Source organism: Verticillium nonalfalfae, assembly GCF_003724135.2.
Source record: "Verticillium nonalfalfae strain VnAa140/NRRL 66861 chromosome Unknown scaffold_7, whole genome shotgun sequence".
In the NCBI taxonomy this organism is placed as follows: domain Eukaryota; kingdom Fungi; phylum Ascomycota; class Sordariomycetes; order Glomerellales; family Plectosphaerellaceae; genus Verticillium; species Verticillium nonalfalfae.
The window spans coordinates 277952-305812 of record NW_021167232.1 but is presented as its reverse complement, the minus strand read 5'-3'; the positions used below and the strand labels follow the sequence as shown (position 1 = coordinate 305812).

The following is a 27861-nucleotide window of genomic DNA, read 5'->3' as shown; positions in this document are numbered from 1 at the left end:
CCCCCCCTATCCCTTCCTTCAGAGATATGATTGCCCCGGTGAATACTACTCTGGCCACCGTGTATCAAAGTGGCAACTGCGGCTCGCCATTGCGCAGACTAGATTACAAAATTGCAGACCATCCATCCATCCATCTGCTGGAAACCGTCATTTGTACACTTGCTTCTGCATGCCCCGGTCCGCCAGCATGTTGATAAAAGGAATTCGAGCAAAGCCTCGCCGTCAGGTCTTCCCCGGCGTCGATCCCTAATACTGATATTGTCCGTACTGCTGCGAAGGGGGGGCTGTATATCCAGAGTAGCCATTCGGTGGCGGCGGCCAGCTCGAAGGGGCACCGCCTTCGAACTGTGGTGCACTCGGCGGCGGCCACTGGCCTGGAGGTGGTTGCGTAAACTGCTGCTGCGTATCTTGGCGGTAGGCCCCAGAACTACCTTCAAATGTGGCACCAGGCTCTGGTCTCAAAGGTGAGTTCCTGTAGGCTGATTGCGAGGCGATGCGGCGGCCTGCAGCGCCTTCGTAGGGACTAAGTGGGCGGGGGTTTGGCGAATCCCGTGCCCCAGAAAAAGAGTTGTAAGATGAGTAGTCTCCGCCAGAGGGCTGACGGCCATGAGCCGAAGGCCCTCCACGAGACTGTGCCCCGTTCTGCCGCATGCCTTGATCCTGGTTGACCTTCCACGTACTGTAATCGGGCACGGGGGTGTCTCGCAGAAGGTTCACGAGGCCACTGGTGCTGAAGAGCTGGGCATTGTACGAGTGTGTCGGGGGTAGGATACCAAGGAAAAATGTGATGTCTCGAGCAAGTGGTGCGCCCTGGTTCTGTCGCTGCTGGTCAAGACGGCGACCTGCTGCGCCCTTGAGAGGCGACTGTCCACGAGCGAGCTTGCGCGGGCGGTTGTATTCCTCCTGGTCATCGCCGGGATAAGGTCTTTTCGGAGAATTTGTCGTCCCGAGGTACTGAGGCGCTGGGCTCGCTGTCTGCCGAACGGTAGTAGGAGCGGGCGCCGGCACTGGCACTGGTACAGGCGGAGCTGCTGGCAACGGAGTAGCGTCACGGACAGAGGTGGCCTGCTCAATCGAGGGCATGATGAGATTGGGCCGCAGCTGGACGGCAGGTGAGATAATCAGTCGGTAAGCAATAGGGTCGAAGCTATCGACGGAGTACCGCTCTGTAAAGTGAGAAAGTTTGGGATCTTCTGGCCAAAGCTCCGCCATACGCCGTTCCAGTGCCGCGACAGACGACAGCTCGCCGAACTGCGCCTCATACTTGTGGAAGTATTTGTAGAGCATCTTGGCCCGGTGCTTCTTCTCGGGCTTTTGCGTTAGACGGTTGACACACGTTTCGAACACGACGCGAGCGTCTACGAAATGTTAGCTGTGAACGATGTAATGCTGACCGTACCACTTACTCGTTGTGTCGTCCTTCAGGTGCAAGTACTTGATGTACTCTAGCATAAAGCCTTCATCCTCGGGAAACAGCTTGGCGCCACGGTCAAAGATCTTGCCACCTGCAGGATCCTTGTATACCACTGACTCTATCAAGGCGACAGCCACATAGACATCGCTTGTCAACTGACCCTTGCCACGGGCTTCGGTGAAGACCTGCCTAAGGCCCTTGGTCTGTGATCCCTTGCCCTGCGTGCGACGCATCGCGCGACAAAGAGCGATCCAGATAAAGGAAATAGTACGCTTCAGCAGTTCAGTCTGAAGGCTGAAGCCCTGTTTGACAGCCTGGGTTCGCTGCTCGAGGGCAAGTGTCTGATCCTGGTCGTCATTATCATCCCCGTCGTTACGCCCAGCGTGCTCCGTCGCTGCCTTCTCGATCTTGGCAAGCTCGTTCTTTTCGCGTTCCTTCAACTTTTGCATCATATGATAGAGCGTCTCCAAGACTTGGTCATAGGGCTCGCGGATTGCTTTTGCTCGCTCCTCCTTGCTTTCCTCAGTATCGGCAACGGGAAGTGTCATTTCAATCCGGTCGCCGTGTTTGAGAGCCAGTAAAACGCTCTCGGGGTTTGCCGCAATGCCGTCTGTGAGGAACTTGATGCCCAAATCGACCCCGTCTTTGAAGATGCTGTTCTCAAAACACCACTCGGCAGCGTCCACCCACATCTCGGGCCAGAAACGCAATGCCATCAGGGCCTGCTTGTAAACGTAGAGAATGCGCTGCTTCAGTACCTCGGGTTCGTCATCCGCAAGAACGAGCGGGTCTTCTTTTTCCCACTGAATCCACTGCTTCCAGATGTTGACTTGCTCCATGTACTCGGTAGCGCCAGCAAAACCTGGTGCTGGAGGAAGACGAGGCAGGGAAGTGCGGTTGAGGTTGCCAATCTTGCGATCCATTTGAAGGGAAGCAGACTTGGCCGTCATGTAGCCAGGCGACCTCTTCTGGATGAATTGCCGGCCCGTAGCTTTGTTCAGGCCCAATTCAAACTGATCGTAATCCTTCCAGAGCTCCGTTAGGGCTGACATGGGCACAGTAATAGCACGATGGTAAGCTTTGCGCAGCTGGTCCATCTTCTGCTGGTCCTGCCAGCCAGGGCCACCGACAACGCCAGGCCCGCTCTTGATAAACTGAATCCAGTCCTTCCACAGTGAGCCGGATTCGCGGTCCATGCCCACGTTATCGATGATGAATTCATAGGATTGGCTGATGACCTGCCGTGCCTGGCCGTTAGGATCGTTGCTGAGGTCATTTCGGCGGCGGATGTAGTTGATATAGGTAGTCCACAGCTGAACATCTGAAACGGTGAGAAGGCTGCGTTGGAAAAGTGCTTCGGCGGCAGTTGTATTCATGCTGTCGAGTTCAAGCTTGATCCACTCAACCCATATGTCGGCCTGGATTCGTCAGCATGGCGGAAGAGATGCGCGCGCTGATGGAGGGACTTACAGCTTGTGGGAATGTTGTGACAAAGCGGTCGTAGGCCTGGCGCAGAGCATCGACCTGGCTAAGGCGGCGGAGCTCCGCGAAGAGCGCAAGCCATGCGTCCATATCGCCTCGAGGGTCTTCCTTGATCCGATCCTCAAGTCGGCCGATAACGTCACCTGGATCCCTGCCAGCAGTTATTGTGGTAGTCTGATGTGCGCTTACGCTAGGAGAAGCGCTTGTGGCGAACGCGGGCGCGGAAGCAGCAGCAACTGAAGCAGGAGGAGCATAAGGCCCACCGTTGACCGGCGTGGACGAGGCGCCCACTTGGCCCTGGTTGGGTGTTGACACATTCAGGGCGGATTGTGGGCGGGAAATGGAGGCCACCTGACCTAGTGCAGAGTTGGAACGGGGCGCATCATCGTCCTCATCGTCCGAGTCTCCCACTAGGAATCCTCCAGACACTTTGGGCTTTGCAGCCCTTGGCTTGGCCGGCGCGGCCGGCGCGGGGGCAGTGGTAGGAGTAGGGGCGGAAGCAGGTTCTGTAATCTGAGGGATCGGTGTGATCGAAACGGACTCGGGGTCGTACTCGGCGCCATCGTCGCTGCCATCACCTTCGCCATCGTTGTCATCGTCTTGCTGCTGTTCCTCCAGCTCCTCCATCTCATCCTGTTCCTCTATGTCCTCTTGATCGTCCTCTTCGCCATCTTCGCCATCATCTTCGCCATCCTCGTCATCGTCGCCTTCGTCTTCTGGTTCTTCTGGTTCACCGTGGGAAGGTTGAGCAAGTGCAGAGTCGGGTTCTTGATCTTTTTGGTCACTATGCTGAGTCTCATTGGCACCCTCATACCCGTCTTCCTCCTCTTCTTCCCAGGAAGCACCTTCGAACTCTTGCTCGTTTTCTTGGGGGTCCGGAGTCGCCATAACGGCAGAAACAGGCGAGAGGGTGTTGACCTAGAGCTCCACCGATGGTTCTTGGAAGCAATTCGTTTCGAGCGTGGGCTGGCGGTCGTCGGTTGTCGAGAGCGTTGTCGATGGTCGTCCGAATGCGAGTACCAAGCTTGGTCAGTAGAATAAGCAGCGGAAAGGGAGCTGAAACACGGCAAATCGTCGGCAGACACAGGCCGACAAAAACGGTAGCTGTAGAGCAGGTCGTATGCGCTGGCACTCCCTCGCCGTGAGAGGATGGGCTGGCGATGGGCTGGCTGGCGTGACAAAGACGGCGATGAGGAAGGTTGGACAGCGCAAAAAGTCAGAGGGCTGACGCCAGAAGCTTGAGCCGCGGAAAGAACTGGGACAGTAGGCACGACCCTGGCAGAACGACCAAAAGAGGGCTAGCGGACAAGGCGGTCGCCAGGCAGAACATCGGCGGCAGGGGCTCCCTTGCACCTTCCCTAATATAGACTAACCCAACGGCAGCGACCACTCTACGCGAAAATCGCGGGTCGTGGGCCTGGCCGACCCAGGGCAGGCGCGTTCCCCAGGGTCGCTTGGTCAGGAAAGCACAAGCAAAGCAACCAGGCAAGCAAGGAAAGCAAGACAAGTGAGGAAAGTGCGATGCAGGCAGGTCCAGGTCCCAGTCTGGGGGCAGGTACAGGTCCCCGCCCGTCGTCCCGCCATCACAGAGATCAACCCCCCCTCTAGGGCCATTTGCGATAGGCGTCTGTTTTGGCTCTCCTCATCCAATCTCACCACCATTCATCCCTCTTCTTCTCACACAACCGTTTCTGCCCCCCCTCCTCAAGCAAAACAACAACTTCCCTCCCTTCCTCCCTCTCGCCCGCTCGCGTCTATTTGAGTCGTTCCGTGCGCAGATCCGTTTCCCATTTTCTCTTCTTCAACCACCGTTTTCTCGATACCCACTTGTCGCCTGCACGCAACGCCCGCTTCACCGCTCTCTTGCCTCCCCGCTTCACCACTTCCAACATGTCGGTTGTCTCGCTTCTTGGCGTTCGGGTCCTGAACAACCCTGCCAAATTCACCGACAAGTACGAATTCGAGATCACCTTCGAATGCCTTGAGCAGTTGCAGAAGGGTATGTGTACCTTGCGATGTCTGGCGCGTGCTCCTTTGCGCGTCTCCCTGTCCATGAGCGTGCACGTCACTGACTCGAACCGCCTTGCGTGCAGATCTCGAATGGAAGCTCACCTACGTCGGTTCCGCCACAAGTGACCAGTACGACCAGGAACTCGATGACCTTCTTGTTGGTCCTATCCCTGTGGGCGTCAACAAGTTCATATTCGAGGCTGGCGCTCCCGACACCACGCGCATCCCTGACGCCGATATCCTCGGTGTCACTGTGATTCTCTTGACCTGCGCCTACGATGGTCGCGAATTCATTCGCGTCGGTTACTATGTCAACAATGAGTACGACTCAGAGGAGCTCAACGCCGAGCCTCCCTCCAAGCCCATCATCGAACGCGTTCGCCGCAACATTCTGTCCGAGAAGCCCCGTGTGACTCGCTTCGCCATCAAGTGGTTCGTGGCCTTGCTGTCGGTCCATGGCTGTAGCACGACGCTAACTATGTACTCAGGGACTCTGATGCTTCTGCCCCGGCCGAATTCCCCCCTGAGCAGCCCGAGGCCGACCTTGCCGCCGATGAGGATGAATATGGTGCCGAGGAGCGCGAGGAGGAGGAGGCTGATGCCAACGGCGCCGAGGGTGCTGATGCCAGCGCCAACGGCGAGAGCAAGGTCGCCATCCCGGCTGAAGACTCTGAGATGGCCGGTGTCGAGACAGAGAACGGCCAGAACGGCGAAGCTGACAAGGACGGCAAGAACGGCAAGGCCGTCGGCGACGCTGAAGAGGACGAGGTTTCTGATGATGGCAGTGTCGACATTGAAGGTGAGAGCGAAGACGATCTCGAGGACGAGGAGCTCGCAGAGGGCGAGGTCGAAGGCGATGCCATGGACGAGGACGTCATGGACGTCGACGCTGCCGACAAGGTGGTTGGTGCGGCTGCTCCCCAGGTTCAACCCACCGAGATCAAGTCTCACTAGGAGCCGTCTTCACAGACGGCCGTGACAACGGTCTGACCCAAGGCCTATTCTGGATTATGGTTGGATCTGGAACGCGTGGAAGGGTCACTGGATGGACGATGAAAACATGGCTCGCGGGAACTATGAGCCGGACGAGCGTATTTGCTGAGACGAACCTTGTTATGACATGGATGACTGCACAGGAATGAAGAAGCTCAATGGCATGTGGCTTGTCCAGAGCGGATTAATGGACGCGGGACAGCATTGGGAGCCCCGGCCAGTGCTTAGATACCAGGCAGTCCCTAGAATTTGGAATGCAGCTGTTTTTCTATAGGGGAGGTGTCTTAGAGTTGACGAGCGCCAAGAGGGCAAGGTTGCTAGAGGGCGTTTACTAGCTTGTGACCCCAAGCGTCCCGTACCAAGGCCCCCTTTCGGCCACTCAAGACGCATATCGGGTTCGATCTTGCACTTTCAGCAGAGCGCCCGTGTGCTGTGTAGGATATTGCACCGGAGTGGCATGGGCTTGGCAACGTGTCATGAGGACTGATGGGGCTCATCAGCATCTTGAGGAACAGAAGAAGTCGCTTACGTTGGATCAAGCTTTAAGCACCGACTTGTTCCGCTGCCTTGGGGGGTTTGGGTCATAGCAGTGAGGCGGCGCGCGCTAGCCATTCACTATCTCGGCTTGTCATCATTCGGCTGTGCCGAGAACAGCCGCCTCAGCGGCAGGATCAAGCTCGGGGCCGCGAGACACCGAAGAGTTGACAAGCGAAAGGACGACGCCATCGACAGCCCCAAAAACGTTGGGCCGCTGCCTTGCTCCGCCTAGCTGCCGAACTTCGGCTCTGAAGCCTGGCCCAGCTGCCTTCAGAAAGCTCACCCAGCCTTGCAGAAAGTGAGCCGGAATAACCGGAGAAACTGGCTCTCGACTGACGACATGAAACGGCGCGCGGCCCGAGCCTGTCGTCCAAGGATACCTCTCATGATGAGCTCGCATGCGTTGGTTACTGTCACAAGAAGCTGTCGTCCTAAACTGGCGGATGACCCGTTCATTGTCCCGCCCACCCCCATGTCACCACGCCCATCGTTCGAGGCTGGCACAGCACAGCCGCACTGATCGACCACTTGTTCATATGAAAGCTGCCTAGGCTAATGCACAGCACAATCATGGCATTTCTATCCATTTTACTCTGTGCAGCAGGGCGAATGCTTGTGTCATTTGCGACTGTAAGGCTGGGTATCCGCTGCCAAAAGGTGTAGAAAAGGCAGCGATGTCTGATCAATTCCCTCTCACTGCACCCACTATTTCATCTCACGCCTTTTGCCTTCCGTCCTTGACGTAGAAAGACGCGTGAGGCCATTGGCAACATGGCTGGCCACCAGAACCCTGACGAGCTATTGCGTGCTGTCGAAGCATCTCACGAGCAATACCTGCGTAGCTTGCGCACCCTGCACGACGCCCTGGCATCGTCCGTTCGCCAGCGATCCGAGTCGCGCTCGACAATCCCTGTCTCGCCTCTGCTGAGACCTGCGAGCAGTCCAGCCTTGAGCCCTCAGCTCCTTGGCGATGCGACCTTTCCATCGCAGTCGCCTGGCCCAAGAAGCCGTCGCCCGACTCTCGACCCAAATGAAAGGCGGCCGCAGTTTCTCAGCATTGAGAGGAAGCACACTCCAGCCTCACTGCACTCGGAATACGAGGTAGAGTTCCTACCGCTCCTCGACCCGGCAGCCCCGCAACGTGGCAATGGATACGCTCCTGCTGTGCCTCGCCCCATCGAACGTCGCTCGTGGACCGACGGCGAGCTGATGCGGCATCTCAAGCGCACCGAATTTCACGGCGTGGCTGAGGTGGCCATCAAGGACATCTTGGACAAGCAGTCTGATATCGACGAAAATGGCGACTTTGCCAGCTTTGCCGCCTACGAGCATGAGGGCTTCATCAGCTCGACTCTCGAGCTGTACGACATTGATGCCGATGGACTAGCAACGCCGGTTGGCAGGCAGCCAAACCACCAAACCCCTGGCTTACCGCAGGTCATCACGCCCAGTCAGATCGTCGACGCCCCGACAGTCTGGAATGCCCTCAAAGAAATTCACAGCAACGGCCAGGCCGTCGGCCTCATGACGACCCTTCAGGAACCCACGCCTCTCATGCTTGAAGCGCTTCACCTTACCATGTCACCATACTTTGACATGACAGAGCTGTTGAGACACTTCACCACAGACGCAGAGAACAAGGGCAAGACGCGCGCCTATGTAAACCGCGCCTTTGTCAAGGATGACACACCAAACAAGGTGCGTCAGCGATCGGCCTTTTTTGTTTTCAAGTACTACACCGTCGTGGGCGAGGGACTCGAGCCTGCGGCCTGGCAAAAGTACGATAAGCGGCCATCGGACGCGCGATCCCTCGATCACATTGACATTGCTGAGTGCTCGTCCGTCCTGGCCCTTTCTTTGGCCGGCCCGGCCGTGCAGTCTGTCAAGATTTCGAAGCGTCGCGAAGGCCCCCAGGAGGGTCCAGTCTTCGACCCATTCGCGCCCTGGCATCTATTGAGCCTCCAGTCGTTCCCGGACGACGAGCACACGGTGCGTTCTGAAGATGACCTGCCGCGGCGTCGCTTCCCTAGCGGGCCACACGCTTTCCTCGACGCCCTGGCCGCCGAGTACCGCGACGCGACGCGGCGCAACATCGCCATCCATGAACGCATCACTAAGCTCATCACGCCGCCAACTGACTTTATGTTTGACCCGTCACTTCGCGACAAACTGCTCTTCGAGGACAAGCGGTTCACGTATATTCGCCGCTACTTCTGGGCCTATAACACACTTGGCGTCATCAATGCCGGCCTGCGTGCCATGCTCGCCGCCTACGCCGACTCATTCACAGACGACTTTTGGGCCGGGCGCCACTCAGCTGTCTGGCCGCACCCGGACCCCGACGGGCCCGATGCCATCGCCTGGCGTGAGACCATGGCCGGCCTGCGCACCGAGCTCGAACGCGCCTGCCGTGATCTCGAGCACGTTGCCCAGCGCAACACGGCGACGCGCAAGGAAATCGAAAATCTGCGCGACCAGCTTTTCAGTGGCAGCTCCATCAAGGAGAGCCGTCGCGCCATCGAGCAGGGCGACAACATCAAGATTCTGACCCTCAGCTCCATGGTATTCCTCCCGCTGACGTTTGTGACGGTGAGTAGCTTTGTCTTTTTTTCTCCTCTTGCTAGACTGCTCCCTTCATGGAGGGGGAAAGCGGGAATTGAGCTGACGAAGTGACAGTCCGTCTTTGGCATAACAGAGTTCACCATCCCCCCCTCGGACTTCCGCTTCGCCCTGACAATGGTCCTCGTCTGCGTTCCCTTCATCCTCCTCCTCATCCTGCTCCAGACGCGCACGGGCTACTCCCTCTTCAAGCGTGCCGCGGACCGCATCCGCCGCGCCCGCGACGACCTCGTGCGCAAGCTGCGCGGCCCCGAACCCGTGGCGCCGTCGCCCCGCGCCCCAGGTCGCGTGCAGACGCTCACGGGCGAGGTCAAGCCGCGGCGCAAGAGGCGGCTGACCGTGCGGCGAGGGCCCGAGGACGCTCCTGACGGCGAGACCGACGGCGAGGGGTGGATTCGCTGGGGATCGTGGCGATGGAAGAGCGGCGCCGATGGGAAGACGGTTGAGGTGAAGGAGGACACGGCTGCGAGGCGCGGGGATCGATTGAAAGTGACTGTCTGATTTATTCTTTCGTCCTCTTGTTTCCTGCTCAAATTACGCTTATGGGTGGTCTTTCGTAAGCCAAGGCAATGCTGTCACTTTTTTCCTGTTACGACTACATCGGCGTTCAGTTGATATACCCACCCTGTCTTCTTTTGGAGCGCATCGATGGGGGTAGCCAGGTCAAGTCAAATTTTCTGCTTTCAAAACACTGCAAATGCGTTCAGTCCAGTCAATTTCTTGAGAGGACATGAAATAGAGCCAATATTATCCACTATTAACACAACCAAGAAACTATGAGCTGTAGCGTCCGACAGGTCGGACCATCTGATCACCGATTATGTGTTCCCCTGTGCTTCGTCTCCGTGATCGATTGGTGCCTGCCCCTTTCGCCTCGCTAGCAAAGCACTCAATCATCCGGCCCAAAATCCAAAAGATCCGCGGACCAGCCGAGCCCCAAACTTTGGACACATCGCCACGCGCATGCTTAGCCATAAAACAAGGGGCGTAAGAATTAGGGGATACGTAACAGATATATAAGTGCAAAGAAACGACTCGCATTGCAGGATCAGTCGGGAAAAGAAACAAACCGAGCGCGTCGCAACGATCGCTTGGCGGCGGACGCCTCGATCCAAGCCTGGTCGGACAAGCCCTTGGACTTGCGACGCACGGCCTCGAGGGTATAAAAGACGCCGAAAACGCCAAAGCCAAGTCATTCGAGGGGGGGTATTTCCTGTAGCAACAGCACAAGCTGCAGGTCGTCTCAAACATGGTCTACCATCCCTTTTTCCGCGCGAAGCGCTTGTTCAGAAGCGCCAACACCTTGGGCACGTTGAATTGTACGTATTCCAGGTCAAGGTCGTCCTGGTTATCCTTTTGCATCTCAAGAAGATCGTCCAACTTCAGATCGAGTTCAAGGAGGCCTCGGTTGCGCCCTGCGACAAAGATTAGCATGGAGACAAAAGCAATACAAAATGACTGTGGCATACCCTTGTAGTGCAGTGAGATGACAAAGGTGCCCGGCAGCGGGCTCGTGAAGTTGAAGTAAATGTTGGCCCGCCTGTTGTCGGGAACGTTGCTCTTCTGGATCACGCCCTCCTTCTCGAGCTGCTGGTGCGTGAATTTGTAGGGACCTAGCACCTGTTGCTTTTGCTGCTTCCGCTTGGTGCCCTCACTCTGCGACCGCACGTTGTGCAGGTAGCTCTTGTATGTCTCCAACTGCCCGACGAGATATGTGTTATGATCGCGGATAGTCTTGTAAACCTCATCAAGCTTCTCCGTCTCCTTGATGACAGCATCCTTGAGGGAGCCGAGATGCTGCAACTCCTGCTCTACCTCATCGCGCAGTAGGCCAAAATGGTCGCTCTTGTCGATGACCCTGAGCTCCTGCAACTGGGAGAGCAGCTCCATCGCCCGAATGCCTTTACGCACCATAACTGCGTCATTGCGGCTCGTAGCCGCCGCATCCGCAATCCTTTCGAGACGCAGCGGCCGTCGTGCCACGTTGCTATTGGAGGGAATCGACCGCATGATCTGCACGAAGATGGACTTGGCTTCCATAAAGTATACCTCTTCTTGCGTGATGTCAAGCGCGGCCGTGAGGTCGTCGATGGCCGTCTCCCACCTGCTGAACAGTGGCAGGTTGTGGACCCTGTTCTCCTTGCGGGGGACCTGTGGGGGAGCGGCGGAGAGCTCAGCCATGATAATGGACAAGTGCGAATTGTCGTCCTTGCAGAGCTCGTTGTGGTGTTTCTCAATTAACGCGTGCATGGCGTACACTTCATTGAGCGTGATGGAGAGCTCGAGATCCTTCTTCGACAACGCCACGTAGTTGTCCATTTCCAAGCTCTCATAGAAGTCTTGTACTTCACAAAGGTCTAGCATGAACTTATTGACGCGATCTTTGTTTGCCTGGATGAACGGCTGGAGCTTGGACATGTACGGCTCCTTGGCGTACGAAGGCTTGTTAGCGAGGTTTTGCAACATCTTGGCGATGTATGTCAGCGTCCTCCTCGGCCGCTCCGCTGGCTGTCCGTCGATGAGCATGTACGACTTGGGCGTCACGATGGCTGGGTTGATAAACCGAAGGAAGAAGAACCCTCCTATGAGCGTACAGATGACCTGGTCATTGGCGTCAGGGTACTTCCGCTTCGTTAGACTTCGAATCTGCTTGCAGATCCAGCGGATGCCGTACGGCGCCTCCTCGAGTCCATCGATGATGGTCGTGAGGAAGTTGTTAGCAATCTCCGTCAGCATCGTCAGACGAGGCTCAATGATGGCTTGGACTTGTGGGTTCTCGGCGGCTTGCTCGCCCGTAATGCCCTTGGGTAGTGAAGGCGGCAAGCTACCAGTATCCTCCTCAATTTGCTCAATCATGCGTTCGTAAACCTTAAGGGGGTTAATTTCCAGGTCAAGCTCCTTGAGTTCGATCAAGTTGTTGATTCTGTCCGCCAAGACAGTCTTCAGGAAGCTCTGGCCAGGACCTCGGCGGGTATACGTCGTCATCATGCGGGAGACGGGCGTGTTGGCACGCAATAGCGACGAGTATTCGGGCGTGTTATCGAATTGGTAGGTGAGAACGGACTGTCGTTGATTAGACACGATATATTCAACGAGCTAGAATCGAGTACATACCTGGAACATGGTCAGGAGGAGATGTTCTTCTCGGCTCTCATACTGGTTTCCGTAAATGGTGAACATGACGGTCTGTAGCAGCGAATCGATCTCAGACATGGAGACGAGCCGGCAGAGGTGCGCGATGTGTCGAGGCTCGGACTGTAGAAGAAACATGAGGTTCCCGTACTTTTGCGTCTTGTCGTCATTGGGAAAGGCACCCTCTTGCATATCGGTGGCATCCTCGAGGTGGCTAGCGACCTCATTTTGCTCCTCGAGTGCCATGCGGTTCTGAATAAGCAGTGCGATACGCGAGTCGAGATAGCGCACATCTTTCTCGAGCACAAAGTTCTTCTTGGACTGGGAAGAGATCTTGGACTTGAGCTCCCGCAGTATCTTCTGGGCTGGGTAGCGTTAGCAGTGCACCGGCATAACATGTGAGTAGAAGAAGACCGAGCACGCACCCTTTGCTAGGTCATCCTCAATTTCAAGCTCGCCATCGTTCGCTGACATGGACATGTACAGCGCGGACATGGAATACCGCTTGGACTGGCGGGCGGACCGCGAGCCATCATAGGAAGACATGGTGTTTTGTCGGGAGAGAGGCTGGAAGGAAGACGAAGAGGCAGTCGATGCGCGGGAGGGAGCTTGCAGCATCACGGACATGATGGCAAGAGGTCGCGTATGGTCGAGGCGGCGCAATGGGGAATCAGGCTGGCGCGCCCGATAGAGCCCCTAGGACGTCACGGCGCTCGAGTCGTCGTCGGGGCCAAGGGAAGGCTGGCACCGAAGGAAGCTCGCGATGCAACGGCAGATAAGAGGTGAGAACGGGCTGGCGGAGAAGCAGAAGTCGCACGCTGAGGTCGCGGTCGTCCGGCAACGATTTTGAGTTTTCGGGCAACTGTCTCGGTTCTGGACAGCAGGAGGCTGGTCGCACAATCAGGCCGCAGGGGCGTCGATGGCCGATTCCAACGGGATACCGGTCGGCTTCTTTCGATTAGAAATCGGAAATTCAGCGAGACTGGGTCGTCGACTGCGAGCCTTGAGGGCTATGGTCGGGGTGTTTGCTAAAGGTTTGAGGACAAGTGACTGTGCTCTGCCAACGCGGATAGCCTGTCGTGTTTGGCAGCGGGGAATTGGCGACAAAGTGTCCAGGCTGTGTTCGTGCAGTCGAATGAAGCGTCGAGCATGCAATTCCAGAGTGCGGCTTGATATGGCTGAATATCGTGTCGTCTCTGGAACGGAGACAAGATTGGGATATGGGAGTGGGTGGTCGGATGAGGAATTATGGCTATCAAGGAGGGGAACCTTGACAGCGTAGGTCGGCGTGAGGGCAAGAAGTGCAAGAAGGAAGAGAGGGGGGGCTTGCAGGTGGTGCTGTGCAGCAGACGATGGGCGGACCAGGGTCATAAAGTGCGTACACGGAAAGGTGAAAGATGGATAAGGTCACGGTCACAGGCCGCTGGTGGAGGAAGAGGAGGGACTACAGGCGCGAGATGATGGCGGGTGTGTGGTAGTGGATGAGCGGTGGATAGGAGGAAAGGGGAGGAGACCATCAGATGCATAGGTAGTGAGGGGGGGATTCCGCAGGCACAAGCAGATGCAGGCAGGTGCAGCGCCGAGAGGAAGGTACAGTGCACGGAGCCTAGAGCACAAAAGATACATGTAAGGGACTCGCCCTTTCCCTGCCAGCGCCAGATGAATGGCAAGTACCGCCTGGCGACGGACGGCTTGGGCAGCATGAGGCAGGGGCTAGGAGGGGGGATGGGCAGGTCCGCTGTTGCACAATTTGGGATTAGAGGGGCGTTGCACCCTGAACGGTTTAAAAGGGTGGGGACTGGGGGTTGAGCAGCTGCTCTGACTGGCTAAACCTCTTTGGTGCCTGGCCTGTGCGGGCTCTGTACCTGAACTGGACAGGTCCTTGCTCCCTTCGTCTCCACTCACCTTGTCTCTCGTGTCTCTGGCCCGACTCTGGTCCTTGACCTGTTCCCTGTCTTGGTCCTTTACCCTCTTCCAGCAAACACTTGTCGCCATCCATCGTAGCAGTTCGGGCCATCATCCATGCACACCTTGTCCATTTGTGTCTGTTGCTGTTTGGGTCCTCAGCCGTCTTTGTCCGAACCCTTGACCGAGCACGGGTTACTGACGACAGACTGGTCACGGCGAATCAAGCTGGATAACCAGACACCACGAATATATGTTTGAGGACGCTGCAGGGGGTCGACACATGCCGTGTGAGATTCCAAGAGGGGGGATCGTCACGCGCCTTGAGTGGTCGACAGTGCACCACACCTCCCAGGCCACGTACCTGAGAGTAGCACCACCGTATCTGACCCCTCACACCACCAGCCTTCCGCTTGTCTTCAAGGTGCCACTGGTCCAGGTGTGTGTGTGTGTGTCTGTGTCGTGCTGTCTTTAGGTCGTCACCGAATCCGATAACAGTGCGTATCGAAGGGGTCGCCGCCGACATGTTTTGCGTGTCCGGCCAGTCCATGAGTCGCACAGTGGTTCCATCCAGACGGCAAAAACTTGAGACTCGAGGAGCTTCATTCGACCACTGTTAGGCTCCATCTAGTCGCTGACTGCATCGCACAGTCCCCAGTGTGATGGGACCATACCTTGCATAGAACCTTTTCATGCACACCAGCCGCGCATGACGGCTGACGGGCTTGAAACAGACAAGCATCATCAGGCTCTGCTATCGTCTTACGACTTCGCCCTTGTGATGATGGATTGTGTGTAACCTGCTTCCGCGGCTGCTACTGCTACCTCATCTCGACGATATTCCTCAAGCTGACATACTACACCTGTCGGTATGTGAGGTCGGACCCCTGTTGCCAAAGCCAACAACGCTAGGATCTCCTCCAAGCATTCTGAGAACCTGTTTCTTTGATCTCTTCTCTGGGCAGGCGGAGCACTGGAGCCAGTCCGCGTCTGTGCCTAATATCCATGTCAGTCACGTATTAGTTGTCACCCCCCTCAGCCGCGGTCACAAAAGATGACCTGATCGGATGGGGTCGGTTCAATCAGAACAAGAGCGCCGACACGTCCGCAAGCTCTCTTTTGCCATGCCACGTTCTGTCATGGCTCAACTGGGAGAATACTGGGAGAGGACGCCTTCCCGAAACTCTCGTCGCGGAGCTCGATCCTTGTCCGAACCATTGAACCGATGCAAGAGTCATGGAAACCTCGGTGGCTCTCATCACACAGAGCATCACACTCAGCAGCCAGAGTGATGAGATCAGTCAGCCCTGCAAGGGTGGCCTCTCGCACCACGTTATCGGGTCTGCCATAATCAGCGCGGTCTCTATTCCGCCACCTCAAACTCGCTTGAGGCTTGCTCTAGTAGACGACCGTCGACGATATTGAAGCTTCGGTAATGTTCCTCATTCAGGCGCCCATTGGATAAATGTTTGCGCTAGCCACGGCGACGGCTCTTTCAGACATCGCCTCTCCAACCCCTTTGGTGTTAACGTCCCTCGGGGCGGCCGATTGGCGATCATCAGCCATCGTTGTAAACAGCGCCAAACACGATTCGTCAGCTTCTCGGGCGCGGAGGCCTTTGCAGCCGCATCACCGAGCACCGAGAGAGCGGGATCCCTAGCTTGGGCTACATATTCCAGCTCCAGGGAGCAACACCTCGGATGGCTCAGGCCTTGCCCATGGCAATGATCGTGAGCATCTAACACCCACCTCAATTGCCAGCTCGATGCCAAGCGCCCGACTTGTGGACGTGCCTTCATCACGGCTGAATCGCCACAGTTCAAGCCAAGTCGCGGGTTCGTGCCTGCCAGCTGCACGTTCAAGGACGCCGTCGGTGGGGGTGTATGACAGACGAACTTTTCGTACCTGCAGCTCACGTCTCGGCAGACGGACTGCTCGGCCCCAGTTAGTCGGCCCCGCAGCTTTGTGGGGATGCTCATTCAATACCCTTTTCACTGCAGCACCTTTTTGCCGAATGCTGGACACCTGGCATCGGTATCATTCCGTTCACAGTTATCGATCTATCTTACTGTTGGCTGAATGGCACCAAACTGGCTTGCAAGATCGTCGTGTCACTACTCGCCACAACGACGCTCCCTGTGCATCCAAAATTTCAATACACGGTCGTGGCTCGCGCTCTGATGATCGACTCCACCAACGCGATCTGTGCGCTTTGTGCCTATTGACACCGTCGCCCGATTTGGGCGACCAAGGGCGCTCCCTTTCTTGTTGGTTGGCGCCTCTCCTAAAACGTCGACTTGAAACATTTGAGTCGAGCGGTGCAGGGCATTACCCGAGATTGGCTGCAGCGGCGAGGGTGGCTGAGCTCAGATTCCGGGCGCACATGTTCGTGGCACACTTGACAGTGGGCTGGCAGGAAAGGCGTTGCTCATGAATTCCAGTGTGAACGAAACGTCGCTTGGTTGGGTTAGTCGACCTACAGAATCGAGCACGACCGGGGCACTCGGCGGGGCTTCCACGATTCATCGTCGATTAGAGAGGCTCGCCGAGATGAGACAGCTCCTCGTGATAATCTTGCACATCTGCGAAACACCGCGTCAGGCGCCGTTGCACTTGACAAGATCATGTGACCGTCAAATGAAGCAGCCTGCTTCAAAGATGACGACAAGGAGTTGCCTGCCCCCTTGTGGCCGAGAGGTTCAAGCCTCGACGGTCGAGGTCATCGTCCGACTCTTCAAACGCGGGCATCCAGCGTAAAGCGTCAGTAAGGACATTCCTTTTTCAGGGTCCAGAGAGCATTCTTGGCACTGAAACGAACCGCGACGGGCCGACTGCCGGGGTTCACCAGGCTGATCCCGTGCCAGCGATCGTGGGTGGTCGGTGAGTGATCGCCTGGAGACTTTTGCAATGAGGGCACTCGATTCTCGTCGCGATCAGCCCAAGGCTGCGAGGTGTCGGTGAAGCTTATTTTTATGACCACCTAGCTGTTGTCGAGCTGCCTAGGTCACTCAGATTACATTCTCAATGCTCGCGAGCGATGAAGATTCTGACCAGTCCAGTTGACCGCCGGTGCGCATTTCAAGAAGCGCACCGCGACAGTCTACCAAGCCTGTTTATCATGAAGGCACACCGAGCAGAGGTTGATCGTTTGGTGCCCTTAAATACCACAACGCCATCGACATTTGGTAGTCGGGTGGCCCCCCGCGTGCCTAGGACAGGGCTTCCGTCTTCGCGGAGTTTTCGTTTCCTTCAGCAGGAGAGCTGTCTTGTTTACAATTCGAGATACGTAGGGAGATTGTGCAATCTGAAGTTGAAGAGCTTTTATAGCTTTCACTATCATGCGACTTTTGAAGCACAAGCTCTCCATCCATTAAACGAGCTTCATACCATGCGTGTGATCCGATGAGCCTGCCACAGTGGGCGTCACATTTGATCTGAGGTAGCGAAGGTCCACACATTGGAGGACGTGTTATTGAACAAATAATGCATTTTTCAAAGCCGTATCTCGCGATGGCTACCAAATATGAGGTCAAACACTGTGAATCGGCCAGCTTGGCCGCAGGTTTCAGAAAGGTGAGCGACAGGCAACTGGTCACAGCTGGTCGACAGGTGATGTCATGAATCACGTCAATCATTGGCACTAGCTAAGCGACGTGGCTCAAGCTCAAGCTCCAAGCTCCTCGTTGCCTCAGACGTCGTCAGAGCCTCATCAACATCAAACCCCTCCTCAATTACCTTCATCCCCCATCAAATAACGACTCATCATTTAGCGATAGCTCGGTTCACTACCAATCAGAAGAAATGGCTTTCCGTGCTGTCACTAGAAGAGCCGCCTTTGCCCGCCCCGCCGTCGCGGCGCGTGCATTTCACTCGACCCCCCGGGCCTTCGTCCGTGTGGGCGATGAGATTCCCGACCTCAATGTTCTTGTCGAGGACTCGCCCGCCAACAAGGTCAACCTCGCCGACGAGTTCAAGTCGGCTAATGGCCTGATCATTGGCGTGCCCGCTGCCTTCTCGGGCACTTGCTCGGCGAGCCATGTGCCCTCGTACATCAACCACCCCAAGCTCAAGGAAGCGGGCTCGGTGTTCGTCGTCTCGGTCAACGACCCCTTTGTGTGGGTGCTTCCTCTCTCTGCCGCGAAACGGAATGATTTGCAGCTGACCTCGAGAAGCATGAAGGCGTGGGCCGACCAGATGGACCCGGCACAGCAGACGGGAGTGAGTTTCCCCTTCGCAGAGATCTATCTGCATTTTGGTCAATAGAAAGGACGCAGAGCTGACGAGTCCAGATTCGATTCCTCGGCGACCCGACGGCCGAGTTCACCAAGGCGTTGGACCTTGGCTGGGATGGCTCGGCCATCTTCGGCGGCATCCGCAGCAAACGTTACGCGCTGGTCGTTGAGAACGGCACGGTCAAGTCGGCTCACGTTGAGCCTGACAACACGGGCACGGCTGTCTCGATGGCTGACAAGGTGCTTGGCTAAGCATATGAAAGTGGGCCGTGTGAGAGCGAACAGCGCTCGGATAATGGCCTGCCTGGCACACACTGGAGCTGTATGGATAGACGGAAACGGTGGGCACGTCAACATCTGATTGTGTAAGCCCATGAGGGCCTACTTGGCAGCAGATGATTTCCATACCTGGACTGTGTGGTTGATGAGCTACATACACTCGCCCATACCTACATGCCATGCCTTAAGTTACCTAGGTCCCTTATTATGCCTGATGGTCAATTCTTTGACACAGTTAAGGGCCCGAAGCAGACTGGGCATTCAGTGCAGAGTCTGAGGCAGCAAAAGCAATGTGCCCTTCCTTCTTTCCTCCCAGCTTGGTCTGGTCGCAGTACCTGCCCCGCAGCCGGACCCCCGCCGGAAGCGGCGACCTGCCCGCCCGCCCAATGAGAGTGTGTCGCGGCCACCCATCGCGCTTGCTGTCATAGCAACGTCAGGGGTCGAAGAGCCACGAGGTACTAGGCTGCCCGCTGTAGGGGCACTGGAACTTCAGCGCCTAGGCGCTGTCATGTGCTGTCATCCACTGAAGGCCAGGGGTCAGCTCCTTCCATCTCAGCGCATTGGGGAGGACCGAGCGCGTCATTGTACCTACGAAGGTGGGCTTGAGGTTGCATCCCGCGCATCGTCCACGTCGACGCTGCCCCCCTGGTAGCCCCAAGTCACAGCAGTTGCAACCTGGTCAGCTTCTTTCTTTGGTGTCCGCAACACCATACATACCGACACACACATCACGGCAAACTCTGCGCGCCCAAGACCAGGCCAGGCCACGGCCGAATGCATTCCATCCACAGCCATCACTCACTCGACGACGACCATCACCGCTGGAGGCCTCGATGGACGCCAACGAAAACTCTAGACCTGCGAGTCGCGACTCCGAGTCGCGCCCCTCGACAGCCCACCGCGTCGGTGGTTCCTCCTCATTCCTCGGCCCCGCTGATTTCGACGACTCGACCGTATCGCCAGTAAAAGGGGGGAACGATAAGACAGACGATGATATTCCTGGGCGGTCAGGCAATGTGACACCCCTCCGACGAAACGACTACCCCTCGCTGCCGCCCGCAAACAATGCCCCTGAGGTCAGCTTTGTTGAGGGTGCGACCTTTGACGACACCCGCCACGGCGACGATCATGCCGAAACTGCCGTCCGAGCCCATCTTCAGGATGTCGAGTCAAGCTTCATGTCGCGCCTGTCGCCTCTCCCGACTGTGACAACCACAGGCGCCGACGACACTTATCTGTTTGATGGTGCCTCTTCCGGCCGAACCAAATCACCAACAAATCGACCCTTCGCCCCAAGAGCTCACACCGACAGCGGCCGGCCCGATAACGAACTGCCTCAATTGCGACCCAACAGTGTCCACACTGCCGATGTCAGCAACACGACCTCTTCACTCGAAACACTCTCTTCCTCCCCGACAGCCGCAGCAGCCCGGCGGACCGTGTCCCGCGCACTCTCGAGCCTCAGTAATGACCCTCGACGCCAGACTTCTGCCAACCTCGCCCACAGCGGTGAAGCGACCGACGATGACCAGTCCGGCGCTGACTTTTCCATGTCGCAGTCTGACGCCTCAGGCGACCAGAGCACGGATAGGGGCTCCGTAGATGTCGGCAGTACCCCGGGGCATGCACTTCGATACGGTAAGCGGCCCAAGTACCTTCGCAGCCGCGGCACAAGCCAGCGTTCCTCGACATCCTCATTCGTCACGAACCCCGAGTCCCACGACGATCTCGACAGCGAAGGCACGGCGGGGCTCGAAATTGACTATGCTCTACAGTCGGGCGGTGCTACTGGGCCCATCATGTCTCGTACCATGAGCAACATACTCTCGCGCACCGTGAGCATGGGAAGCATGGTCTCGGGCATGGGCATAGATGATACTCCGGAGCCTGGCGCGACGCCTTTGGAGACGCTGGAGGAGGTCGAGCGATCCCCACACAATAGGCCCCTGAATGAGGACCTCATGAAGACGCCAAAGCCTTCCAAGGAAAATCTTTCGGCGCCGACCGACACAGTGATCGCACGTCACGTTAGGAACGTCCATGTGCCTGAGTCCCTGGCCAAGGAGTACCGAAGTAAAAGCGGACTCACAACGCCACGAAAACCCTCCGACATGACGCTCGTGGGTTCCGGCCGCTCAGGGAAGAACCTGACGCTCAAGGAACAGAGCAGTACCATTGAACGTCTGTCCAAGGAGAACTTTGATCTCAAGCTCAAGGTCATGTTTCTCAGCGACCGTCTTGATAAGCTTTCCGAAGAGGGTGTTAAGGAGATGATCTCCGAGAACGTCGAGCTCAAGACGAGTCTTGCCGTCGTCACGCGGGACAATAAAGCGCTTCGGAGACGCGTCAGAGAGCTAGAGAAGAAGCTCAAGGAAGACGAAGACCGTCCGAGTACGGCACGGAGCGGCGCATCATCCAATGACCAGACTGCCCACTTTTTTGACCACGAGGCGAACGAACGTGAAGAGGAGCTCATCTACTTGCGAGAGCGCGTTGAGGAGTACGTCACGGAGATTGAGCGACTCAAAAATGACAGCATGTCTAAAGAGGCGGAGAAGCGCAAGTTGACTGAGGTGGTCAAGTCGCTCGGGGAACGCACTGGCGAGAATCTCGGTCGACAGGAGGAGGCTGATGTCTGGAAGGACTTGCTGGAGCAGGAGACCGCCCGGCGCGAGCAGGCCGACGAGGACAACAAACGTATGCGTGATGAAATCTTCCGCCTGAAGCAGGAGATGACTTCTTCTCATGGAGGGAGTGGTGGCGGTCTGCATCACACGACAAACATCTACAATATTACGAAGAAGAACCGACAGGTATCCCCGAGTCGCCCGATATCCGGTCTCTCGGGCGATTTGGACTCGAACACCAATGGTGGGTTCAGCAGCACGGCGCCAACATTGGTTGAGGAGTTGCGTCGTGAGAGCGAGCAGCTGCGACACGAAAATGCCGAATTGCGGCGCGAAGTTGGCGCCCAGACATCCATGCTCACGTCCAGGAATCGCGAGAAGGAGCGTTTGTACCAAGAAATCGAGGACCTCAAAATCGCCCAACGCCGCGGCGGACCCGCCCTCTCAGCAGTTGACAGCTTGCTTGAGCGGTCAGCGTCCCGGGCCGGCGGCCATCATCGGTCCATGTCACGCACTAGCATTTCAAGGACGCAAATCACCGAAGCCGACGAAGCCGAGAGGGAGCAGCTCGAAAACGACCTCTCGGAAGCTCGTGATCGAATTAACGAGGTCAAATTGCACAACCAGGAACTGCAGAGGGAGCTCGACGGCTGCATGGAAGACTTTGAAACGGCAGTTGACGCCAAACAGCAAGCCGAAGAGGCTGCAACAGCTCTGCAAGAAGATCTAGAAACAGCTATGGCCGATCTTGTTGCACTGCAGGCCGAGCGCGATGAAGCCCTCCGAGAACAAGCGGACATGGAAGCCGAGTTTGAGGCACTCCGGAAAGAAGCCCAAGAAGAAATTGACGCGCTCGAGAACGAAGCCGATCAAAAAGGAGAGGAGATGCAGCGACTGCAGTTGGACCTCAGCATTCGGTCTGAGAACTTTGAGGCTCTCCAGAAAGAGATGCGGGATATGAGCGAGGCGATCGTCCGGCTCGAGGACGAGCACGAGAACAAGTTCCAGCGCATCCAGCAGCTTGAACAAGACCTTCAGGACGCTAACAAGGAGTCGGAGGATCTGGAAACGAAGCTGCGTGAGGCCAACGACAAGGTGCAACGGCTCGGCGTTCAGGCAGAGTCAAGCCAAAGCGAGATTGCCTTCCTCCGCGAGGAGCAGGAAGGCGACAAGATCAAGATTGGCGACCTCGAGGCGGCCATTGAGAACGCCGAGTCGATGCTCGAGGAGGAGCGCGAGCGCGTCCGTGAACTCGACCAGCGGCTCAAGGAGGAGCGGCGGCAACGCGAGATGGTGGCGAATCAGGAGAAGGAGGAGGTGCAGCAGTTTGTCAACGAGCTCAACCGCGAGATGTCGACGGCCAAGGACGAGGCGCGACGGCTGCGTAAGAACCTCAACTCGCGTGAGGTTGAGGCTACCGAGTGGAAGGAGCGGCTCATGGAGCTGGAGAACAACCTGCGCGAGGCGCTCGGCGACCTCAACGGCACACGCTCCAGCCTGCTCAAGGTATGTCATGCAACTGCCGCTGTCAAGATCCCTGCTGACCAAAACAGAACATCACGAGCCTTCAGCGGCAACTGGAGAATACGGTGCGCGAGCTCGACACGACGAAGGCGTCACTCGTAGAGAAGGACCGCATCATCAAGCAGCGGGACGCACTGCTCGAGTCACACGGCTTGGAGCTGCGCAAGCTGTCTGAGCTACTGCACAAGGAGCAGCAGGGCCACCGCACGACACGCAACCAGTTTGAGACGTTCCAGAAGACACACAGCCACGTGTCGAGGACGGTGTCGTCGCAAGACTCACGCATCACAGAGCTCGAGGCAGGACGGGCGATGGACAAGAAGAAGATGACGCAGCTCGAGGCGGCGTTCAGGGAGCAGCTGACGGAACGCAACAACCTGCTGCTGGTGCTGTGGACGCGGCTTTCGTCGCTGTGCGGCACCGACTGGGCGCACAACAACAGCCTCATCAACGGACGGGCGCTACCGTCCCTCGAATCGGTGGCGACGATGCTGCCTGGGTTCACAAAGAACCTGCTCGCCGCGGTCAAGACGATGGAGACAATGGTCGGAGGTTTCCAGTCGCGCATCAAGAACATGGAGCGCGATCTCTGGAAGGATTACCAGGCACTCGAGGGCGACCTCGATACCAAGACGAAGAAGCTGGACCGGCTCGAGTCGATTGTGCGCAACGGCGTGGCCTCGGGCACGCTCAACTCGAGCGAACACTCACGCATGGTGCGCATGGAGGAGGCGTACCGGCAGCTCAAGATTGAGAACGCGACGCTGCGGACAGCGAGCAACGTGCGATCGAGGGCAGCGTACTCGGCGGCGGGCGAGGAAGGCGTCGGCAGCCCGTCGCCTTCGATCCCCACGGGCCCGCGAGACCGCGAGAAGAAGAGCCGCAAGGGGCGCGACAGCGAGCGGTCGTCGACGCTGACGCGGACCAGCAGCTCGCGCGGCGGCAGCTCACGGGGCGGCGGTGGCGTGTCGCTCGGCGCGGAGACGAACCCGTACGAGACGGCGCTCGCAGAGCGGGGCCACGGCGGAAGCGGCGTTGCCGAGGACAAGACGTGGATGCTGCGGCTGCGAGACCTCGAGACGAAGCTCAAGGCGGAGCGCGAAGGACGCAACCTCGATCGTACAGCGGCACGGCAGCGGCTCGGCGGTCTCGAGTCGGAGAACCGCGATCTTCGAGGAGAGGTGATGCGCATGCGACGGGGTCGCGAGACGTGAGGCATCATCGTATGCCCCGAACTGTTTTCTTGTACGACTAGGTATGATACCATTTGGTACGTGGGCAAACGGGCACTTTTTTCTTCTTCAACTTTAGCATTCTCGATTGTTTGTTCGCCAGGGGCGCTGGCGTCTGTCTATACGGGCTACGAGCCACAAGCTACGAGCTATGCGCGAATGGAAAGGAAACCTGGGAGGGCGGCGTTGCACTTTGACGACGGGGAGCATCGGCCAGGAGAGGCCTGTCGTCCGGTTTTGGGTAGCGAGAATATGATGGCCTGGTGTTGCTGCTACTGCTGCTACTGCTGCTACTGATGCTGTGCGCCTTGGTTTGTGATGTTTGCTGTGAGGCATGCCATAAGGTGTATGACGACGCCTCATTGCGCTTGTTGAGAGAGTATAGTGCAGAGGGGGTCTGTTCAGTGCTTACCAATTGAGGCCCAATCTTTGAATCCGTTTCTCACGTTTTCAGGGTCGTGCCATGCCCGTCGTGCCTGGGCAATCTTCCTAGACAAGCGGCATCGCAACGTCCCGCATCCTCTTCCCGCATGAAAAACCCCTCGTCTGACACAGCTTGGCCCGCTCTCGTCGGTGGAGATGTAGGCGGGTACGCGCTGCGACGTGCAAAGAGAAGATTCCAGCAGCCTCTGTGCTCTCTGCTCTCTGCTCTCTGCTCTCTGCTCTGTGGTCCCCTGCCCACCTTCAGGAGCATGTCCCTGTCGCTCCAACCCCACCATTGATTGTCTGGGCCATCATGCGTTCGTTCCCCAAAACGTCAGACGGGAGAAGTTCGACGGCGACGACAACGATGACGAAGACGATGCAAAGGCTCGCCAATGCCATGCTGTACGTTTGGACTGCACACGATATGCACGTCCTCTTCGTTTCGACGCAGGTAGGTAGGCGAAAAGGCAGCAGCTGAGGCCTGTCTTCGCCCAGCGGCAGGTCACGGTCGACACCTTGGTACTACGTACTACGTACCTACTTCCTTACGAGGTGCGTCGGGCGGGGCGGGGACCATTTGTCAGAAGGGGCATTTGTCAGCGGTGACACCTCGTTGTCTCGTCGTCTCTTTTTTTCCCCCTTCTCGATGGATCGGGGAGCGGCCGAGCGGGAACGTTACGATGGAGCAAGAGCGATGGGCCCTGCGGGGAAGGGGGATCCTCATTCGTGCCTCCTGCTTCGTGCCTCCTGCCTCGTTCCGTGTCTCTTGCCTCTGACGGATTCCTGCCCATACATTAGTCAAGTGCGAGGTGGATAGAAGGCAGGACAGGGTGGAGGGGTAAGTGTCGAGGATGCGAGGCAAGGCGAGGCGAGGCGAAGAAATGGGACGGAAGGGGAGGGGCTCACCGCTTTGCTGGCGCGAGTTGGAAGCGAGGGGCATAAGAGAGGGAAGTCCTGCTCCTACCTGGCCCTGACTTTCTCAAGTTAGCCAGCACACACTCTCGACCTCCCGCCCGCCAGCACAATCCATCCTTTTGACGACAGTCCACCACCCAACCACCCACCTCAACCCCCAACACACACGACAAGCAACCATGTCGTACACACTCTACGACGGCAGCGTCACGCAAACCCTGGCCGCCGTCCGCGCCTGCCAGGCCCTCATCCTCAAGGCCGAGGCGCACGCGACAGCCACGTCGACGCCCATCGACCAGCTCCTCGACGCCCGCCTCGCCCCGGACATGCTGCCCCTGACCTTCCAGGTGCACATGGTCACCGACACGGCCCAGAAGCTCGTCGCGCGCCTGCACAACGTCGAGCCCGCGCCGACGTCGTGGCCCGAGGGCCTCAAGACGCTCGCCGACGTGCGCGCCCGCCTCGACGCCGCCGTCACCGCCCTCGAGGGCGCCGACCGCGCCACGTTTGAGGAGCGCACCGACGCCACCGTCACCTTTGGCATGGGGCCCGGCAAGTCGGCCGAGCTCAAGGCCAAGGAGTACGTTTCCGGCTACGTCGTGCCCAACATCTTCTTCCACACGGCCATTCTCTACTCGATCCTGCGCAAGGAGGGCGTCGTCATTGGCAAGATGGATTACCTGACGCCGTTTATCGGTGGATACCTTGCTTGAGGTCTGTGACGTCGTCAGCGGGGAGTGGCTTTTCTTGAGTGAACAAAAGGGAGGAGGAGAAAAGCAGAAAAGCATGATATACTTATGAACACAATGCTGCCAGTCAGTATGAATATGAACACATGATACAACTTGGCCTAGGCCACACATGCCACGCCGTGTAACAAAACATGCAAAAGGAAGAAGACGAAGGTCGGGATAGAGTGGAAGATTCAGTTGAACGGCCGGTCGAATCTGACGAGGTGTAGTGCGTTGGCGCGATGGCGTGATCGTGTCTGGTCCAGGGTTCGGATGCCACGGAACTCCATGCTCTGTCTGATGGCCCGCGACGCCTCCTCCGTGCTGCCGGCAGATGCACCGAGGCTCGTCGTCAGGTGAGCTACCCGGCGGTTGGACAGGGCACATAATCAGGTGCCGGTCGCAGACACCAGCCACGACAGCCACAGGAAGTAGGCCACGGTCTCTTCACCGTTCCCCGCGCCGAAGCCTCTCGGCGACAACGCCCCCCACCCCCCACCATCAATTCATCGCCGTCCCTCTTGACCAGACACGACGGACTTGACATTGCCGGTCTTGCCAAGTAATCTCCTTGTCGTGTGTGGAGGATTGTTGCCCGACAGTGTTGACGTGGCTGAAACTCACCACTTGTAAGGAGCCATGTCAGACGTTGCTTCCTCGCTGTCGCCCGGTGCTCCTGCTGCCGGGACGACGTATGTGGCCGACGGGGGGCAGGTGCAGTACGCCGAGATGGTGAGTTCTTACTCTGTTCCAACAGCTCACTCGCCTTCATTGCCCTTCTCACGAGGCGAGGGCTTCACAGTCACTTGCTCACAGTCACTTGCTCGCAATCACTTTGCTCGCCATCACTCGCTCACCCCTCTTAGCAAAACCCCAACCCGCCCAAGCTGGCCACCCCGCGCTACACCCTGCCGCCGCTGCCCTACGCCTACGACGCTCTCGAGCCCGCCATCTCGGCCGAGATCATGACCCTCCACCACACCAAGCACCACCAGGCCTACGTCACGAACCTCAACGCTGCCCTCGCCAAGCACGACGACGCCGCCGCCGCCGCCTCCCTCGCCGACCAGCTCGCCCTGCACCCGGCCCTGCGCTTCAACGCCGGCGGCCACATCAACCACAGCCTCTTCTGGCGCAACCTCGCCCCGGCCACGAGCCCCGACGCCCAGCACCCCGAGGCCGCCGCCCCGCGCCTCGCCGCCGCCGTCGTCGCCACCTGGGGCTCCTTCGACGCCATGCTCGACGCCTTTTCGCGCGCCCTCGTCGGCGTCCAGGGCAGCGGCTGGGGCTGGCTCGTCAAGCAGGACGTCGGCGGCGGCGGCGGCAGCGTTCTGCGCATCGTGACGGCGCGCGACCAGGATCTCGTCGCCAACGGGCCCGGCGAGACCCCCATCGTCGGCGTCGACGTCTGGGAGCACGCGTATTACCTGCAGTACAAGAACGCGCGGGCCGCGTACGTCGACGCCGTGTGGAGCGTCATCAACTGGACCGAGGCCGAGGTGCGCTACACGGGCACGCGCCATGATGTGCTCGATGGACTGTTGGCGTACATCCAGGTGGACGAATCGTGATGACTCGGCTTTTGTACACGTTTTGGTTGAATTTGGTAGGCGACCTATGCCTCTTGCGTGTTGTCGTTCTTGCTACTTTCCAGTTTGTCATTATTCCCAATGATACTTCTCCATCCAAGAGCCGTCGAGATATGCTTTCAACCACTCACCTCCACGTGGAAGAACATTGACTCACGCCATGTCTCAGTTGTTTAAATCGCACAATTCTTTTTGGATTTTATATCTGTGAAAT

At 57.7% G+C, this 27861-nt stretch overlaps 8 protein-coding genes across 8 annotated transcripts; 6 read left to right on the top strand and 2 right to left on the bottom strand.

The window, feature by feature from the left end:
* Positions 1–246: 246 nt before the first annotated feature.
* CSTF3 (Cleavage stimulation factor subunit 3) lies at positions 247–3784 on the bottom strand (the record flags this gene model as incomplete). Its single annotated transcript, XM_028642238.1, has 3 exons — positions 247–1358; positions 1407–2832; positions 2885–3784. The coding sequence occupies 3 exons, from the start codon at positions 3782–3784 to the stop codon at positions 247–249; spliced, it is 3438 nt and encodes a 1145-aa protein (XP_028498610.1).
* Positions 3785–4786: 1002 nt separating this feature from the next.
* Positions 4787–5860, top strand: ASF1 (Histone chaperone asf1; the record flags this gene model as incomplete). The annotated part of the gene is made up of 3 exons (XM_028642237.1): positions 4787–4895; positions 4990–5338; positions 5395–5860. 3 exons carry the CDS (start codon positions 4787–4789, stop codon positions 5858–5860), a joined length of 924 nt encoding a protein of 307 aa, XP_028498609.1.
* A 1347-nt stretch (positions 5861–7207) lies between these two features.
* On the top strand, positions 7208–9556 carry D7B24_008142 (uncharacterized protein; the record flags this gene model as incomplete). Its single annotated transcript, XM_028642236.1, has 2 exons — positions 7208–9025; positions 9113–9556. 2 exons carry the CDS (start codon positions 7208–7210, stop codon positions 9554–9556), a joined length of 2262 nt encoding a protein of 753 aa, XP_028498608.1.
* Positions 9557–10309: 753 nt separating this feature from the next.
* Positions 10310–12733, bottom strand: GAP1 (glyceraldehyde-3-phosphate dehydrogenase 1; the record flags this gene model as incomplete). The annotated part of the gene is made up of 4 exons (XM_028642235.1): positions 10310–10470; positions 10525–12118; positions 12170–12552; positions 12613–12733. 4 exons carry the CDS (start codon positions 12731–12733, stop codon positions 10310–10312), a joined length of 2259 nt encoding a protein of 752 aa, XP_028498607.1.
* Positions 12734–17893: 5160 nt separating this feature from the next.
* D7B24_008140 (uncharacterized protein) lies at positions 17894–18576 on the top strand (the record flags this gene model as incomplete). The annotated part of the gene is made up of 2 exons (XM_028642234.1): positions 17894–18310; positions 18382–18576. 2 exons carry the CDS (start codon positions 17894–17896, stop codon positions 18574–18576), a joined length of 612 nt encoding a protein of 203 aa, XP_028498606.1.
* Positions 18577–19436: 860 nt separating this feature from the next.
* Positions 19437–23968, top strand: D7B24_008139 (Anucleate primary sterigmata protein B; the record flags this gene model as incomplete). Its single annotated transcript, XM_028642233.1, has 2 exons — positions 19437–22736; positions 22784–23968. The coding sequence occupies 2 exons, from the start codon at positions 19437–19439 to the stop codon at positions 23966–23968; spliced, it is 4485 nt and encodes a 1494-aa protein (XP_028498605.1).
* A 1538-nt stretch (positions 23969–25506) lies between these two features.
* Positions 25507–26040, top strand: D7B24_008138 (uncharacterized protein; the record flags this gene model as incomplete). Its single annotated transcript, XM_028642232.1, has 1 exon — positions 25507–26040. The coding sequence occupies one exon, from the start codon at positions 25507–25509 to the stop codon at positions 26038–26040; it is 534 nt and encodes a 177-aa protein (XP_028498604.1).
* Positions 26041–26697: 657 nt separating this feature from the next.
* Positions 26698–27629, top strand: SOD2_3 (Superoxide dismutase [Mn], mitochondrial; the record flags this gene model as incomplete). The annotated part of the gene is made up of 2 exons (XM_028642231.1): positions 26698–26790; positions 26925–27629. The coding sequence occupies 2 exons, from the start codon at positions 26698–26700 to the stop codon at positions 27627–27629; spliced, it is 798 nt and encodes a 265-aa protein (XP_028498603.1).
* Between the last annotated feature and the right edge of the window lie 232 nt (positions 27630–27861).